We start from the raw sequence: 19630 nt of genomic DNA on the forward strand, positions 1-19630 counted from the left end.
TAATCTATAGCACTGCAGATTTCCTAAAATATTTAAATAATCAAGACTATTTGTCACCATTACACCATTATGCAAGGGAGTGAAAATGACACACACAGCACTCTAGTGTGTCAAGATTTCACAGAACTAATGAAAACAGATAACAGACACCTCTTATTGCCAACCTGGCAGCTTAAGTGGAAGTGGTGCAAACTACAAGTAGCAAATCATTTGTTAGTCATTTACATGACATCTTGATAATGAAAATTTGTACAGGAAAACTTCACTGCTTAATACAATTGTTTTTAACATGTTTATTACATAATGTTTACCTAAAATTGAAACAGTGATGTGGCACTGAAGAAGTATATAGGATGATGCCAAAATAGAGAAATCTTGTGTTTATTCCATTTTTTGAACCAGATCCTAAAATTGAGGCTTCTGCAATGAGTAATCTGAGACTGGCCAAGGAGGGATCTAGATTAGAATTCTATCACAGCAACTTTAATAATTTAAATTGCTCCAAATTATGTCACCCTGTTATTCATTTACTTACAGCAAATTCATTTTCAGGGTCAACAGATCCTTTTCTGACTGGTCTTGAATAGTGGAACCGCTGCACATTGTTGGACTTATAAAAACTGAAAGATTTAAGAAAGATTGCAGTAAAATAGAGAATTCAGAAATTTCTGGATCACATTATCATAGTGAAATATTTCATCTCAAGTTAGTATTTTTAATTAAAAGAAAATTTACTGCTCAGGAAAAAAAAACACTTTACTTGAAAACTCAGGATACAACTTCTTTATCTATAAATCAAGGTCAACACAGTATTTTACAGGAAGGTATTCTTCATCTTATGACTGGGTATAACTTCCAGGTACAAAACTTCCAGATTACTGTTAGAACCTACAGAATAACCTTTAGTAAATATTTTTGCTTTCCTGTGTTATTGCTGTGACACTCATACTGCTTGCCTGCTTTATAATGGCATACAAAAGGAATATATTTTGTTAAAAATAATAACTGACTCAGAGAGGATATATTAATTTAGACTGAAATATGTCATTTTTCATCCACTGACTGTGCCAAATCAGTTTAATCACTTCTAGCAATTCTGCTTACAATGCAGAACAATAGCTATTCAATAAACTAAATATGTCAAGCCATAAATAACCATTTATTTTGATGTGTAACTAAATGTATATAAACTCCTATAGAGGGTGATGTCAATATAAAAGAATCTCTTGCAAATTCCTGTTATGGTCTACTTAGCTAATGAGTCATTCTTAATTACTGTGAACACACATTTCCATTCAACTCCTAAACACTCAGCTTTCAGCACTGCCTAATTTGAAAGAACAGACATCACACAGTTCTGGCTCTAAGTGTTTTACTGCCCAGAGAAAGTATATTTCTTTCTGGCATGAAGTTTTTGTTTTAAAGAATAATTCAATTTAAAGCAATGTCAAGTAAAGGCTAATTTTACAGACAGCAAGAAATATCTTACACTAAAACCAAGTCATATTTTGGAAGCCCAGAAAAACAAATAAACGAAGAGACCCTAAACAGTTGAGCTAAGCGGACTTCTGATTTGCTAGTTCATTGGAAACTGTACTTCTTGATCCAAGCTACTAAGTTTATCCTTCATCAAAAAAGAAAAGAAAGAAAATCTGCCATTCCAGGTCAAAGCACAGACAGTTCCATCTGAAAGCACAGACTTCTTGGTAGAATACATTGCCATCAAATAGTATAACTAACAATTACAGAACCAATAGAACCAATAAAGCACTCATAAGAATATATTTTTCCTGTAAGACCAGATGAAAGTAGGAGTCTGGTTGAATTCTACAGCTGAAACAAATAATTACAAGATCTCCCATATGGCAAAAGATTGTCCTCTGTGTGAAGCACTTAAATAAGTCCATTAAAGGCTCAAAACGTGGCTGGCACTACACTGTAATCTAGTCAAACAGGACCAGATTCATAAGCTATCCTGTCAGTTACTGATTTTAAAATGAATTCCAGCTGAAATTGGGACCACAGTTCATTTTTTTTATCTTATACTACAAGATTTGAGCTTGTACCTGCTTTATTTATTCTGCGGGGTGTGTGTGGGGGGGTGTGTGATTCTTATCTTTCCACTGTGAACCAATTGCAATATCAATAAAGATTCTGTTGAGAAGGCTGCAGACATAGTGAAATCTGCTCTGAATCCAACTGTGGAGCAGTTAAGAAATTAGCTAGTTTCAGCTGATGACTGTGGTATCAATGGAAACCATTCAGGCTACCAAACGTTTTGCACTTGGCAAAGTGAGTCATAACAAGATTCTACCGAACAAGTAAGAGCCTTCAACGCAAACGTTCTCATACAGCCAATCACCTCTAAATCACCTCTAAATCCCCTCTGTCAGTTGTCTTAGAAGCTGCATTGAAACCTCAAGAGTTTAGTCCTGAAGCATGGAATCTTTTCCCTTTCCCTTGTAATCATATGCTATTGCTCAAGTGACAGATGTTCTCTTATGCAATGCTCAAGGAACGCAGAAGTCAGTAAACAAAGACAATACAAGCTCCAAGATTCAATGGACAATGGCTGAGTTCACAAAATAATGGTTCTGATTTTAGGATTACAGATTGATTTTCATTATATTATATATTACAGAAATTCACTTACTTTATAATTTGATCAGGTACTGCTTTATTTTTGAATCTAGGTTGCTCCTCCAGGACTGGCTGCACTGTAAAACACTGGATGTCTGAAATCATGATGGAAAGTTAAGGGCATATAATCACTAGTGTAAAATACTGTAGCTTGGCGGGGGGGGGGGGGGTGGAGGTGGGGAAGGCATTTCCTGAGAAAAATCTGCAGGGAAAATTTGCCAGTAGTAACCATGTTAACATTAATTTTAAAAGTTATAAAATGCAGTATCAATTACCTGAATGTTTTTATTACTTGTTGAGCTTAAATATCTGTAGCTTTATTTATCACACTGAATCATTCATTAAATTTTACAGCAAAGCCAACTTGCAAAAGGAACATCAACATCTGATGTTAATGCTTCGACTGTTCAGCTTTGAGGCATGCATAATGTCGTGATGTTTAGCATTTCATCTTTGCAGTCTGTGACTGAGCATCCCTTCTACCTGAGATTTTCTTTTTCTAAGCAAGTGTTACTTTTAATCTTAATACTGTATTTGTAAATAAATCATATTCTTACATATTTCAGTGTATTTCAATCTCATGCCCTCAAGTTTGATTCCACTGCTGTTTTTTTAAGTGCATAAGTAGTATATCTCCTGTTAGTTGCAACTGGACTTGGGCAAAATACAGTTATACTTTAAGGAAGGACTGAAGCATATGAGCAACAAAAAATAAACTAGTTAAGATGCAAGACAAACTCATGAATGCCTGGCTCTCAAACTTAATGTACTATTTTAGGCAAGACAGTAACAGTCTGCTTCAGTCCCACTAGTGCAAAAAGCAAGCAACATTTCCATCACTACTCCAGCAGGTTCTATCAAAATAGACTCAAGAGAGCATGTGAAATGTTACAGTATCACCATGATAATTAATAAAGGAAAATCAACAAATGAATGTCTGATACTTTTGTGATCCCATACCTGGTCAGACAGTAATGATTTAAATCAGAACATGAAGAAAAATGTGACACGCACCAACTATTATGCTATTCCTAAACAAGAATAATTTAGCACATTCTAAAAGGTGGGGAATGGTGGTTAGGAGAGGGATTTTCCTAGGAGAATTTTTGTGACCTAAGGCATGCTTTTTTTGCCAGAAAGACAGGTGATATCTGAGTAACAGTGCTAACCAGAACAATGCTCAAGGAAGATTTGAATTTAATATGAAGATGCAAAAGGTGGGAATGTCAGGTAACAGACAGTCTCCTGCTTTCAAAATAGCCAATTCAAATGTTCATTGCTGTTTCTGGAACTTGAAGACAGGAAAAGTAAACCATGTATGCACTGCAATGAAGAATAAAACAGCCAGCCAGCTTAGGATTGTGTAAGAAACAGGAGCAAACACCTCTAGGAACAAACTGTAAAAGACATGCAGGGCACGTAAGTCAAATTGCAAGCTAAACTGCCACTGGAATAAGTTTTCATCCCTTTTAGGAAATGATTGATCCATACAACTGAACTTTTTCAGATATTGGCATCTGTCAGTTTAAGAAACTGTAATCTCATATACTTGCATGAAAAACAACTCACAGATTACCGCCCATTAGTTTTGTCTGTCAATAATAGATTTTTTTAAAAAAGAAAGGTTCCTACAACAACTTGAGTGAAAACCATACTTGAAATCTTAGTTGTAAAAACAAACAAACCAAGAAAATACACCAGAAAGGCAATTCAAGTATCAAAGTAGCACTAGCGCACTTGGGGTGAAGAGAGACATCTAAAGCTATCTTGTTCTGAGGCATTGCTGCTGTGCCACCAACTGCTTTTCATACAGGAAAATATTTTTAGAAGGGAAAGCAAGCTTCAGGATCATTTGACATGAAACAGCCCAGTGACTGGGTACATATCAACTCAGAGTTGATGTTAGCCAAATGTGTAAAGGATTTACTTACAAATAATTATAGCAAGCTGTTCCGTGCTTTGTTATTTGCAGTTTTTGAGGACAGTTGTAACATACAACTAAAGAACATCTATTATAATGGTTTCCTAAAATGAAACTCAAAAGGTAGGAACAGGCTGCACAGCTTTCAAAAAGTATCACATCTTTGTACTGATATACATCTTTCTCTAAAGCTTCTAAGAGACATGAGGGTGAAAAGGGAATCAAGAACAATAAAAGCTTCTCTTTTAACTGTTTTTCTTTCCATGAGTATCAGGGGACAGCAGAAAAAAGATGATGCCTTGAGAAGCTGTTATAAATCACCTTTTTAAAAAGACACAGATATGTAACAGCTGGGAAAGCTTACATGCATGGTAGTATGCAGTTTGGACTATGAAAAACACAGTATAAAAAACTGTAGTATTCATATATACAATGTTTTTCCTTCGGTTCAGAAAGATCATGGGAAAAAGGAATTCAGATAATAACAGAATGATATAAACAGTATGCTATAAAAGAATATAATTCTTTTCAATGTCATTTGAAAAATCTAAGTTTACCAACTGAAGCAATGCATTGTTTTTAAAAACTATCTACACTCACAGGAATCCTTTCAAAACAACCTAAGTGCTTGTTAAATATCCATGAAATACCCTTACACTTTACCTTTGAAGAACTCTAACCCTTATCTCACAGCTAAGGGAACTGAGGCACAAAGAGAATTAATAATGACTAATGATGCATCTGTTTTGCAATTAAAAGCAGAAATATGTATTTATACATATATTTTGGTTCTTTATCTAGGAGAAGGTGGCCATAGGCCATATTTCATTAAACAGACATCAATACAACAATCAAAATTACCTTATTTTTTCCTCATCTACATAAATTACTACTGTTAGCATAGACATATTGTGCTTTCATAGTTGCTGTATTTTCTACCCATTTTGAGTTCAAATACAGCTTATTTTTGTTTACCTCTGCCTATCCAGTTAGCCTTTCCTTTATCTTCCAAATTTGTGAAATTCTCAACTATTTTGCAGTGCAGTCACTTGCTCAGGTACTTTGAATAGAGGAACACAGAAGTTAAGCCACTGAAGTGGCTAAACTATTTCGATACACAAAAGCCCTCACTTTTCACTTCCACTGGGATTCAATCCAGGTTAGGAGGGAGGAATGTGGGAAAACAAGGGGTCTGGGTCATTCTGGAAACACAAACTGTTCTGTGGCATAGGCAGCTGCAAACTATGAACAATTTATTTTTGCTTAGCACACAAGACACGGAGCATCCAGTTCCTGTAAATGAAAATAGGATTCATATATATCATTCTCTATATGTTGAAAAGATACTTTTCTATGAAGTCTCCTAACTACTGATTCAGTTTTTAGTGTCTCATACTGCAGTCACGTACAACAGCCCTTTGCCTCCAGATATTGTTCCAAACCAGCAGAACCACTTCCTGCGTCACCTCAAGTCACATCTGCATATTAAAATCTCTTTTTCTCTTACAGACTCTTCTACAGAAACTAACTGATATAAGAGAAAGCTGGTTCTTGACTGTCATCGTTATGAGACTGAAGGGTATTAATGACATTTGGAACTCTGAAGTGTCAAGTTCATTGAAACATGAAATCTAGCAAGCATTCATGGTTCACAATGCTACATGCTAATTAAGAATTTCACTCACATTGCGACGTTACCAATAGACTGCCTTACTAGAAAAACCCTTCCCCTGCTTCCACCCCGCCGGCCGCCATTCTGTGATCTCCCACGTTTAAGGATACATTGACCAGGAGAGTTCTTCACATCCTCTCCAGGTGCTGAGGTGGTGTTCATCTCCTCTACATTGGGAAACTGACTCATCAGCTGTGCCTGGAAATCCTCTCTCCTCTCATATTCCTTTCCCCGATATATGAATACTTTGTTCTGCAAGGAATAAATACCAGATTTTGGGGGCTGAATGCTGCTGGGGCAGAAGCTTTAGGTGAATGTTTATCAGTACAAACACACAATGGGTTCTCTGAATTTTGGAATGAGTGTTACTGCAATACGAATGTTAATAGCTTATAAAGCAAGAAACCACTTTGACCATATGCTGGAATGTAGCACTGATTCTTCACAGATTATACTTAATACTGTAAGACAGCATGAAGGCAAAACCAGCATCACTGAGGATGCTCCTTTAGAACAAAATAAAGTCAGAGTGGCCAGGAAGGTAAACAATTCCTTTTCTTCCTGCTGCCAAAGGAAAAAAGATTTACTTGAAAACACCTTCTGGGTTCAAGTTTCACAGCTTTATAATACTAATACATAGGTTTCCTCTGCCTGCACCTTCCCCTTGGTGTTATGAAATGCCCTCATTTACAACAGTCTATCCCCAAATCTGTTCATTTTGTGGTTCAGTTTGCTTCATTTAATAGGATACTTTAATAATATCAGAAAGAAAATGAGCAGGTTTCCTTTGCTGTAATATTAACACATCTTTTCACTATTTTTTCTAACATTGCCAAGCAACTTTGGCCTTTAAGACTGGAAAAGACAGGTCTTTTATTGCTTTTCAATACGGGGAAATCTACCATATTCATCATTGTATGTAAGAAAACATTTTCTCTAGAAGAAAAGGTCAAATATTCAGGTTAGTCTTACACTCTGAAGACAGCTGCAGATGTAGGAACAACAACAAGCTTCTCACGATCAGTATATGGGGAATTGGTTGGTTTGTTTGTTAGATAAATGCATCTTGCAAATCAGAAAACACAGTCTAATACTTAGCTCTCCTATCTAAGTAGCAATTGGCATGTAAGGACTGTACTCATTTAAAACCTCTCTCTGGACAAGAACACTATGCTTTGCTGACAGAATAATACTGAAAAATGGGGTGGTCAAGGCAAACCCTGGTAAAAGAAAGCAATGTTTCTTTTTCTTTTTCTTTTTTTTTTTTTTTTTTTGTTAATCTTAAATAAAATCCAACTGTACTCTAGTTACTAAGTTTGGCAGGTTTCTCAAAAAAATCCAGGCCCTTGGGGTTCTTGATTTCATAACTGGTAATAGAAATGGAGAAAAGCAAAAAAATCCACAGAGATAGCAAATACAGTGGACGGATGTTTGTTTGGGGAAACAATTTAGACTTATCATAACCCTCCTAAGTATCAACCAGCTGTTACCATTCAAGAAAAACTTGGACAAATAAGAGATAGTTCATATGAAAATATCAGCTCAGTAGATATTAGAGGTAAACAAAACAAAACAAAAAACCCACTGAACTTTAGGAATTGTTAGGAAAAAAGAAAACAGAAAAAACATCAGTATCACATTGAACAATTTCATAGTGCATCCGCATTTCAAACATGTACAATTCTTGTCCTGCCATCTCAAGAACTAGAAAGTGTACAGCAAGGGAGCCAGGATGATCAAAAATGGTTTTGGTAAGAGCAATGCTTAAATGAACTAGGACTCTTCAGCCAAGGGTATAACAGAGAACAGTATTTTCATAAATGGATTGGGGAAGGTGAGTAAGGCACAACTCTTTAATCTCTCTCATACACAAGAATTAGCGTAGAGAAATTATTAGGTGACAAAGAAACGGCAGCAGTGAATATCCAACAGAGGTGTAATGGCCACAATATGCCCTGGAAGGCATCGGTTCAGAAAGCGACTGGACAACTTCATTGTAGAACAATCCATTGAGGGCTAGAAAACACAAAGGCATCACCTCTAACCTAGGAAGCCTTTGTCATGAAAGGTAGGGAATATATACCTACATACAAACATCACTATGCACCGGCTCTATATTGTATTCTTCCCTCCCGTAGTTATCTACTATTTGCCACAGCTAAAGACATGGTGTCAGTCTACAGAGTGCATTGGTCTAACCAAACCAAAATGCACTGCTTCTGTGTTCTTAATGTCTTTCAGCTGTAGCTAAGAGGCAACAGAAGTGGAAGCTCTTCTCGGTTCATGATGATGTGCACCAAAAATTTCAAGCTCTTCAGTGAAGCAGATTTGCAGATATAATTTGAACTCCATTTAGTTAGCAGCATTCTACCAGTTATTAATACTCTTCTTGGGGATACATCTGAGAAATACATACCACAGCAGCTGTCCGAACCAAACTACTGCGTATTGCTGCACGTTGCTCTCATGCATCATCTTTAATGCCTGACATGACTCCTAATTTACACAACTGACATCAAGAAAAAGAATCAACTTAAACCCACCTGAAAATGTGTCATGCATATTTGTACAAGTAACAATTCAAATTGTGATTACAATCCTGCACCAAGGCAGAAGTAAATTGAGGATAATTTTCCCCAGAGGCTCATTTGCATTAGTACTGGACACTAGTATTTTAGAGGCATCTAAAAATAGATTTAAAAAAAATAAAGAATTTAAACAGGGTTACCCTTAGAAATGTGGGGAATCCTTGCCCATAATATCCAACAGCAAAATAGTCTGGTTTAGGCCTTAAAATTTTCATGATGTTTTCATAGAACTTCGCTTGTTGAATCTGAAAGCAAAACCAACTATGATTACTTCTGTTTTTCTTTTCGCATTTATTTTTACCTCTGCAGTAGTATATACTGTGCTAAGGGAATCAGACTGTATACTATCAATTGATAACAATGGTCTTCAATTATCTGTTGGTAAGCTATAGCAATAATCAGTTAACATGCACACGATATTCTGCTGTGATATGTTAAATACTATTTACATTTATATGCAACTATAATACATAAAAAAAAGTCTATGGCTTCTATTTCAATTACTTAACCTCAGAATCAGGCTTACCCTTTATTTACCAGTATGGGGAAAAAAAAAAAAACCTGCAAGCTCTGAAGTCATACTTTGCAGGAATTTATATCTGCTACTTCAGTGTAATGGATAAAGCTCAAGATTTTGCTCTAGTGTCATACTAAGAAATGCCGCTTAATTTTTTAATTTGTTTCCTGTATTGTACTTACGAGTTGTTCAACACTGAAGTCGAAAGAGAATGGGCAAACATACTGTCTTTTCCTTTCAATTTCTGGTAAATCCAAAGCTGACTGAGAGGGACAGAAGCTTTCTTTATGCACTAACCAGTTCAAGAACATCAAGTTTTTATGCCCAGGTTTTCCTGGTGGACATTCAGGAATATCTGTTGCCTAAGCCCTAACCATTCAGTAAAGACTATGCAAGTACAGAAAAAAAAAGGGGGTGGGGTGCTTTTGATTTTTTGCATTACTTCAATTGTTAAAGAAAACATATAATTGAATTTTTATACAATCTGCCTTAAAAATATTTTGTCCCCCTAGGCTTTCGATCTAGTTCTAATTCCTTGTGATGTATTACTTGCCCAGTCCCTGATTGGGACAGAATTTTTCAGGCTTGTCAAGATTTGAGTTTCTAAAACTTAAAGAAAAATTTCAGGAAAAAATGCAGCCAAGTGCTTTTTCTCAGCAGCACATAAAGCAGCACAATGGCCTCAAAAGTCTGTTCCATCTCTTTTATTCATCACCTTTAAATTACACAAAGTGAGAACAGGTTTATCTCATCTACAGAAATTTCAAGATACTGTAGTAATCAAATATTCATGCATCTTTTAATAATCTCTATTTTACCACCGGAATCTTATGATACTGTAGCAAAGGTCAAAGCTTATTCTTCCACAAAATGAATTTAAAAAAACTATAGACAACAAGCTCATAAGCAGCCTCAAAGCCTCTCTATCCTTCAATCTTTTGACAGCTCAAAACTTCATTTTTGTGACTGAAATACTTTTGAAGATCTGTATATATTCTTACCAGGTTTTGGCTTAAAAGTTCATAGTCAAAAACTTCCTTTTCATATTGCTCTGCAAGTTCTTTACATAAAGATATGGCTTCTTCCCACATCTGCAATGTAATCACATATTCAGAAAGTAAATCCAGTGCCAACAAATAAGTCTTTAACACATCACTATTTAACTACAGTTTTAATGACTATGCTATGTTAAAATTGCAGTCATTTATTAAGTGTGCATTTAAAATGGAGGACCCAAGGCAATCATAAACTTCTCGAAAGCAGATTAACGTACAGAATAAAAGTGTTTTATGGTTCATTATAGGAAGGAATAAGTAAACCTTTTTTATACTTAAGATAAGGTTACCAAAAAATCACCTAATCTTTCATAAACAATGAACGACGATAGTAAACCACTGAGGTGCACAACATCTAGTACATACTCCAAGCATAGGAACAGTGCATCAGGGGACTGACACCTACCTCTCTTGAAAACAAACATATTCCATTTTACAAGTAATTCCAAAGCATGCATACTCACACCTAGTCCTGCAAAGGAGAACCCTCCTAGCCAGCTACAAAATTGCAAGGCTTAGATTTAAATTACCACTTGCCCAAAGTAGCAGCTTATTTCTTCCTACGTAACATAATAGCTACCTCTGAAAATCATTGTAAAGAATTACAGAACTGCCTTGGAAAGACTAGGACAGTTTTTCTCATCTGCTGAAGGCACTTATTGTATGCAGCACAGAAGTGGTCTTAAAACAAGAAGAAGCTCCCTCTCCTGAAGAAATTTCTTAGATTCTGCCAGTTTTCTCCCCTATTCAGAATAACGGAAGCAAAAAGGGTTTTCTGAGCCTAATTTTCTGCTGATGTAAGGTCACTACTGGTCACATGCATTCTGACTGTTTTTACACAGTGCTAGATACCCCTAGGCCAGGTAGTTCTGAACCAGACAGCAGCATTCAGCTGCCTGCAAACCTCCTCTGCTGTATCTGAGCAGAACCTGAATGTTAGGTAGAATAGAAATCATCAGGATTTGATTAGTCTCATACTGTGGTTGAGGGCTGCTACATTGTATTTACGTCAGATGCCAATAAAATACCTATGTTGTTTTAAATAGCAATGCTTTTTGCTGCACAGCAACAGTTGAACAGCTGAAGTACTATAAACTTCCTACCTTCTAAGTTACAGGGGGGCTTTGGCAAGGGTTTTATGCCTTTGTTTTGTAAGAAACAGTAATGAATGGCCTTCCCCCTTCCATACCTTCAGTTACAGCTGAACAAGACATACTGAGTTAAAGGCCTTACTGCATCATAATTATTCTCTAGCACTGCAAATTGTTTCCCTGCTCTCTAGTACTTCATTTTAGTTCTAAAAAGCTCAGCTCTACTGTCACTGTAGTGGCAGGCAACTTTAATAATGGATCCCCAAAAAATGCTGACATAAAACCAGATATGGATCAGCAAACTACTACATTTTAAGTTTGAGATGCAATTCTCAGACCTCTCTGAAACAAATAGATAGGTCCATTTTCAACTGTCTATGTTTTGGGGGAGACAATAACCAAATGATTTAGACTGCAACCTGTATAGCTGATATTCTTTTCCTAATAAAGGAAAGTACTTCAACATTTGTTATTTTATTACAGCCTGAACTGACAGAGATCATGTGACCAGTATACGCATTAGCCTCTTCCTTTGTAAATGTGCGTATTGAAAGAACATGTCTATATAGAACAGATGTACTCTGTGAATAAGCCTTCAGGACACAATTTTTACTTGACCCATATTTCAAAGAGGATTTCCTACACAATAATCAAACAAATGTTTTCTCTGGAGAATACTCATTAAATGCTGCTATACAAAGTAACACAGTAAGAAGAGATTGGCGGGGAAGTGGGGGGAATGACCCTACAACCCTACCTTTCCTTTGTCAAAGTATTCTATAATCTTCTCGTACAAATTCTCTTTCAAGTGTCGATGAGTCTGTGAACACTGGAACTCTGTTGACATGACTTGGGGCGCACACTGTTCATCTGACCACTGAGGATAAAAGCACATTAAAAAAGGTAAGTTGTCTTCAAGTCCAAAACACTTTACTCCTCCAAAATCTGGGTTGCTGAGTGTTTTTTTCCAGCTGCTTACCTACCACAGACAACAGGAAACGTTCAGCACCTCTTCAAAAACCTCTGTATTTCATGTGAGAACCAAGACCAGATATCACATTTTTTAAATAATGTCCCCCTGACACTTTTGATCAAAATCTATGGGAACCATTTGGTAGATTTTATATCAGTAGTGTCATTTTGAATAATTATTTTGATTTTTTTGTACTAAAAATATATATGCATAATACTATCTTCGTCTATACCAAGATATATAATATACCTCTTATTTTTGCATTATACATCAAAATTAACCAAACTAGCACTGTGAAAGGCCAAATTTTGATATTTCTGCACAAAAATAAATTCCACAATAAATTTCAAATTTTGTTCAAAAATATTTATTATTGAATTTTCCCTTGAAATGGAAGCACACCTTACTGACCATTTCAATTGATCACATCAGTTACAATGAGAATAAACATTAGTTGTCATGAAAATAAACATCACTTACGAAAGAAAGCAAGCATACTTTGCCATTATGATCCCTACGACATAAAATGAGATTAGTGAGACGTCCATCTGTGATTGCTGGAAAAGTGGTGTTTAATTTTGATCAGTGTTGTATTTGGGATAGCAAGAAAACAGCAAATTCAACACAAGCAAGTTAAATGGCTTCAAAAGTTGCACACTATGTTCTCACTATTAAGTAAAGCTATTCCTGCTAAAATATTAAGTTTTATCAGTACATGGCTTTGAATAACTTCCTGAAAAATGCAGCATATCTTTCTTATAATTAATTTTTTATAACTTGCTACAGTATTTTTAACTAGAAACTTGAATACTCCTAAGGAAAATAACTAATATGCAGTAAATCAGAGATTAAAGAAAATCACTTTTTTATTTGTAAATTTTAAAATTGCAAAAGCTTATTTAGCTATTCAGTTTAGGAATATCTAACCTTCAAGAGCCACGTATGGAGCAGAAGGGTATATGCAGCTTCCGTGTAATTCTCACAATCTAAATGAAGATCTCGCAATTTATACAAATATCTAATAGAGGAGAAAACAAGAATTAGTCTAGGTATACACATGACTTGAATGCTAAGTGTCAGAAATGTTCTAGATAAACTCTCTTTAATGGAAACTTCAGAGATGTCATGCAGTCTCTACCCAAAGAGTCTTCAGAAATGCTGTGTGAGTGAGGTTAAAGCACTGCTCATTTGTCTAGACTTTTCTATGTTCTCTTTGTATACCGAAACATCTTGCACAAATAGAGGGAAAAGAGCTAAGCTCCTTCTACCAACTACTGTTAAGTCCACCTCTAAGAGGGAGAGGAAGGACAACCTCTCCAACTCGAGCTGTAAGTCAGACTTGCGATTCCAGTGGCTTGTTCCAAAAAACCCTGCCTTCCACTGTAGCATTTTTGACTGCATGTAAATATTTGCAAACACAGCAGATAACACCATGTAAAGGAAAAAGGAAAATACTGGTCCAGAAAGACAATGGAGACTTCCATACAACCTGGCAAGGTGGTAGGGGCAGAAAAGCTGCTCTAAGTTATGTGTTCCCAGTGTTCTCCCTGATTCCTCGGGCAGCATTACTGTTACCAGTCCAACTGCAGCCCACTGAAGCCACCTCTCTTCCAGCAGCGCAGAGAGAGAGGTGGGATGGCCCAGTGCATGTTCTCCTGCATGCAACGGGGGTTTTGACAGGGGGACTCCGACATACCTTGCTGAAGCAGTTTAAGGTATTACCGCACCCAGCTATTAACCCTACTGAAATGACTCTCCCTCAGCAATGTCAGCAGAGGGAGCATCGCCTGCGCCCTGCCACTCCAGCGCGTAGCTCCAGACTTAGCTCCAGACCGCCCTCAGCACTCTTTCTCAGCTAAGACTCTGGGCTGTGTACAGCAGATAGTTCTGCTGATTTTGAAGAATGACAAGAGAGGCAGGGAACAGTGAGCTCTTGGACAGCAAGATTTGCTACAGTTCATACAAAAAACCCTTGGAGACAACATGATGCCATGTCGCATAACGAAAAACCTGCCAATATAGCTACAGCTCTTACAGAAGAGTGTTTTACTAGTAATTCAGCATTTCATGCAGTGTACTGCACATTTAAAGATGCTCTGTAGACTGCACAATTCTACAAAACTATGAATAGTTTCTCTGCCATTCTGAATGCACGATATATTCTCCATCAAAACTCAAGTCTGGCAAACAATGGATTAAAAATACAACATAGTCATCGTGGATGGTAAACTACCATGGAGTAACACAAATTCAAGTAGGATGATAAAAAAAAAAACAGGATTCATAGGTATTATTGCCCTCTCCAAAACAGACGCAACAGAGCAACTGCCATACCTGATATACATCCCTTCACGGTTAATGTCTTTGTAGAAATTCTAGGGATAGAAACATTATTTAAATGTTATTTTCTAATCTCTCTTATTAAAACACTTATACAAGATAAAAATATTTATGCTGAGATTTTGCTTTTCTTTTCAGTCATATTCAAAACAAAACATAATTCTGCATTTTTCATTTAAAAATTTAAAGCTGAAATTACAAATATCGTTGTAAGGTATACATTATTTACAAATTGTCTTAAGTTTAGACCTGGTACTATTGCTTTTTCAGTTAACATTTTAATTAATTATCAGTAAGTGTTATTATACTTACATAGTAAATACCTTAATTTGCTAAAGAAATCATTTGTCATAGTTTTTCTTTTGGAGGAGGGGAAAATATGGTTATCCAAGGGCATTAACACAAGATACTATATGCTCTGGCTCTACCTGCTGACTACAAAAAAGGTTGGCATTGACTGAAGTTGATATGTCTAACACTGTTGTGCAGTATCTTTAAGGGGGCCACTATCTGAGTGAGATTTAAGACTCAGTGGGTATTCCCCTACTATGTATGCATGCAATGTAATGCAGAGATACCTTAATCACCACTCTACCTTCACATGGGTTAGCTTCTTGCTTTGAATAGCAGATTAGATGCGATTTACCTGTTTGCAGTACCTAAGTTAACTTAAATACTTCTATTTTGCCAAACACAACAAGGGAAAGGCTGAAATGTACCAAAACGGATAAAAACCTCTTGCCCCAGGGTTTAAATCACTATTGAGCATTGTAAATCACTCCCCCAGGAAGATTTGCTCCCATCTTTTGTAAATGGATTCTGAAGGCCTTCCCCATTCTCACACAGGGATTGCAAAAGAGGACGTACCAGTAAGTTCACAGTGCAGCTCATGCGGTTGTCCTTGCTTTCGTCATTCATCACAGTTCGGTAATCCAGCAGCTTCTCCAAGAGGCCTTTAACCAGGTTGACAAAATTTTCAACCAAGTTAAAAATGTCAGGATACTGACATGCACACTCTGTAAGACTGCAAACACAGACAACAAAATGATTTTACAGTGCTGTCAGAATTAGTGTCCCATCAGCTGAAACTCTGTTTGGACCTGGAGGCAAGTACTGTATTACAATGCTAAAACAAATACAGAATGTAATGGAAATTCCCATTGTGGGTTGGTAATTTAGACATCCGAAAGACAGACGGGAAATAAATCTAGACAAAGAAAATGAATTATTTACTTTTCTTGTCTGAAAATGACTGCAAGTTCAAGGGAAAACATGTATATTTTTAAAACGAAGTCAAACTGAGTCTGTGGTACAGCATGAATACGAACTCAGGACCCCTGAGCGTCATGCTACTCCGATAAATATTAGACCTTCCCTTCCTCTGTTACTGTGTAACATAAAATGCAACAATGATTTCCTCTTTGTAAGGTTACATTTCAGTAGAAAGCTCAATCTAAGATAAACTAAAATTTTAGGTCACAAAAAAGATGTTCTAAAAAGACTTCACTAGAGCAATTTGCCTTTAATAAATAACCAAAATCAAATGACAATCTTTCTGTGGACTCAGAAAATGCAGTTAGTGCTTTTTTGATAAAAAGATGGGAAAATGAGTTTTATACATCAGCATTTTTCAGTTTGCATTAGCAAAACATTAGTACATGCTATTTCTATAAAGTGCTGAAGTGATTAAGGAGCAGAAGCTTCACATTGCTCTCAATAGCTTTGTTTTCCAAGCTGAGCTGTTTAAACATATGAAATGATTACCAGCATCTCATTAAGGATTATTTTCTTCCTTTGCTTAAAAGCTAGTTTCCCCTTAGGATTCTCGTCTTGCATTGGGCTTCCATCTAACAAACCCTATTCTATTTTTACTTTAATATACACACACAAGTTATTACATGCACATTGGGCATATTCTATTAATAGTATATGAAAATCACTGTACATGTTGCAGGAAAATAGTAAAAACAAGCTAGCAATTGCAAAATCCTCACTGCAACTATGCTGTGTGCATAAGCAGGGCAGTTTAACTGATACATTATCCATAATTCTTGACCTCTTAGTGTTTCATTAACAGTTGTCAATTTATATGCAAATATATTAAATAATTTAGAATTAATCCTTAAGGAAGTGCACTTGTTTTTTTTAACTTTCATTATAAAGTAATATATTTTTAATCAATCATAATATATATTTTTTTTAACTTCTCAGAATCACTTAGATTTTCTTCAGAAAATACTTACTCACAGTAACTTCTACTGCAAAGAAATCATCCAAACTATGGCCTAGAATGGGGCCTCAGCCAAGTACCAGTCTTGAACTTTTCATTCAAGCAAAGTAAAACCAGCACCTAATGTTTATTCCTTTGTTTGTACAGGTCCAAGACGGAGGAGGGGTGTACACGTGTGTCCAAATGAATATTTATATTGTACAAGGTGTGATGGACAGAGACTGACAGATAAAAACTGAAGACATAAAAGACTGGAGAATGTTAAATGAGATTTGTAGAAAAGAAAGTTGGAAAGCCTCAGAATCATATAGGAGACTGGAATATCATTCAGGAAAAAATGGGTTATTTTACAGATGTGAGTATCAGAAATAGGATGACACGTAGCACAAGAAAGTACAGTCGCCACCTCAGAGACTATTAGGCATTTCTGCTGTACGTTCAGTTGGAATGAGAGCAAACAAGACAGACCTAGAAACACTACTTCATCATGAGACAAACATGAGTCACCGTGCATCACTTTTTCCTCAATACAGGTAGAAAATCATTGACATAAAACACAAGCTATCCCTGAGAACTCACTGACAATATAGCACACAATTCCAATCACTGCAGGAAGATGAACCGCAATAGGTTTAGAGGAAAACTACAAGATGAACAGGAGAAAGAAATACGTAGCTCACGAGGGAAGATCTCAAAAGTTATCTTGTTTAGCTCTGTACAGCTACACCAATTGGGAAAAAAAAAAAAAAAAAAGCAGCAAAACTTTAACAGATTTTTCCAAGAGAGGGCAAGAAGAAAGCTTATTTCCAGTTATTGGAAACAAGTTACTCAGAAGCTCATTGTCTGAGCCTGCGTACAAGTGGCATGGCATAGCCTGTATTCACACAGCTAAATTCTCTGCTGTTTCCTCAAACAGGGTAGCCTTGTCTGTTCTGTCTATCTGTAACAGCCGCTCACCTGCTCCGTAGTAACTCAGCTCTTCTTTGATATTGTCTGGGACAGTGCTTGGTAGCACAGGCCGCAACCCTGCTGTAGCGCATGCTAACATACAGGAGTACGGACTCCTGCAAGGCAGTGCTTAAGCCTTGCTGACCCTGTTTAGTGTAGTGGGTGTGAGCAAGTTCCCAGCAATCAACCTACTTGGCTAAGTGTTGGTCGCAAAGGCGAACACCAAAACATAAGACAGTTATTGACTGCTGCTAAATATCTGCATTCAGGTGACAACTGGAACTATGCAGAGATGCAGAGTGTTACTGGAAACAAGTTGATGAGAATAAGAGCAAAGGCATACAGCTGGAATCCAAGTTAACTGGGTCTCTACTCAGTTGGGATAGAAATTTGCAGGCAGAAGGCTGAAATCCCTGCTTTGGAAGGTGTGAAAGTAGGAAGAAAAAAAAGGAGAGAACAAGGTCAGACAGCCTAGTCACCAGCCTCTGCTGCAACTGTTCCTTTACCTGCATCATTAAGCAATGTTGAGAGTGGAACAGAAAATCTGCAGACAATATAAAACCACATTACTGTGTTTTTGGAAATGTAGAGGCCTTGAAGCATCTTGAAGTCTCCCAGACTGTGGTAAAGTTGGGGGGGGGGGGGAAGGGGGGAAGACGGAGGGAAGATAGGTCTAAGAGAAAGAAAAGGTACCTTACAAATGTAGTATATTTGATAAGACTAATCAACTATGTAAATGAAAGATAGAAATTAACTGGATAGGTACCAGTTCTCTAGCAAAAGACTTGAATGCGAGAGTATACTGAACACTGAGCACAAGTACTGTTACACAGCTCGGAAAAAGGAAATAATCTTTGAACATGAATCTCATACACGGGATGTGAAGGAATCCTGACTCTTAACACTGATAAAGTTTCAGTTTGTATACTCGCTCAAACTTTAAGACAACTTTTTACAAGATAGATGTAGACTAAGCAGGAATGATTCAGGGTCTAGAAAACATGGCATATGATAAAAGAAATGAAATACTGGGGTTGTTTACCCCAAAGAGAAGACTGAAGGGAACTTAATCACAGTCGTCAAATTTGTTAAAATCTGCTGCAAAGCGAAATGGAATAAATGATTCCTTATACATTCTATGGATACAACAAGAAATAATTGGCTTAAACTGAGGGAAGGAAGATTTAGTATAGATGCTTGCAAAAAAACTTACTGCCAGGAAGGAAATTTAAGCACCATAATAAATGTCTACTGTGTTTGCTGAATCTCCAATATTAGAGACGATGAATGGTAGCAACAGGTTAGGCAGTGCGATAACAGGACCCTCTACTTCCAGGCCTGTTCTCTGTCATACCAAGAGCTAGTCTGCATCACCTCTTAGGTATCTTAAGATTAGCAACCAAAGAGTAAACATTCAAAACAAAAAAATCAAATTAATGCTCTCAGTTTACAGAGTCATGACATTCTAGGAAGCAAAGGAGACATTCCTAAAACTTAATCTGTCCTTGCCAGCATAACAGATTCCATGAGTATTTTTATATTGCATACTGATCCTTTTTCTAAAAGAGAATATCTGAAAAAGTATCAGTACTTTCTGAAGTCTATTTTAGCCATTTCAGGCTTTAAGAGTTCTTAGAAATATTTTTATTAAATTG

At 36.6% G+C, this 19630-nt stretch overlaps 1 protein-coding gene and 1 long non-coding RNA gene across 2 annotated transcripts in view; one reads left to right on the top strand and one right to left on the bottom strand.

Moving 5' to 3' along the window:
• LOC135330013 (uncharacterized) overlaps positions 1 to 6345 on the top strand; it is a 73140-nt gene extending 66795 nt beyond the window's left edge. The window contains exon 5 of the long non-coding RNA XR_010391720.1: positions 6071 to 6345. This is a non-coding gene — a long non-coding RNA (uncharacterized LOC135330013). The remainder of the gene's footprint in view (positions 1 to 6070) is intronic.
• The window catches only part of DOCK2 (dedicator of cytokinesis 2), a 226577-nt gene that overhangs the window by 20384 nt on the left and 186563 nt on the right, over positions 1 to 19630 (bottom strand). Inside the window, exons 35-43 of the mRNA XM_026098443.2 lie at positions 15665 to 15821; positions 14792 to 14832; positions 13385 to 13475; positions 12242 to 12361; positions 10340 to 10429; positions 8962 to 9066; positions 6344 to 6485; positions 2654 to 2735; positions 536 to 620 (exon numbers count right to left, since the gene is read on the bottom strand). Of these exons, the coding sequence (XP_025954228.1) occupies positions 536 to 620; positions 2654 to 2735; positions 6344 to 6485; positions 8962 to 9066; positions 10340 to 10429; positions 12242 to 12361; positions 13385 to 13475; positions 14792 to 14832; positions 15665 to 15821 (913 nt within the window). The remainder of the gene's footprint in view (positions 1 to 535; positions 621 to 2653; positions 2736 to 6343; positions 6486 to 8961; positions 9067 to 10339; positions 10430 to 12241; positions 12362 to 13384; positions 13476 to 14791; positions 14833 to 15664; positions 15822 to 19630) is intronic.

This window comes from Dromaius novaehollandiae, chromosome 15, assembly GCF_036370855.1.
Source record: "Dromaius novaehollandiae isolate bDroNov1 chromosome 15, bDroNov1.hap1, whole genome shotgun sequence".
Classification (NCBI taxonomy): Eukaryota; Metazoa; Chordata; class Aves; order Casuariiformes; family Dromaiidae; genus Dromaius; species Dromaius novaehollandiae.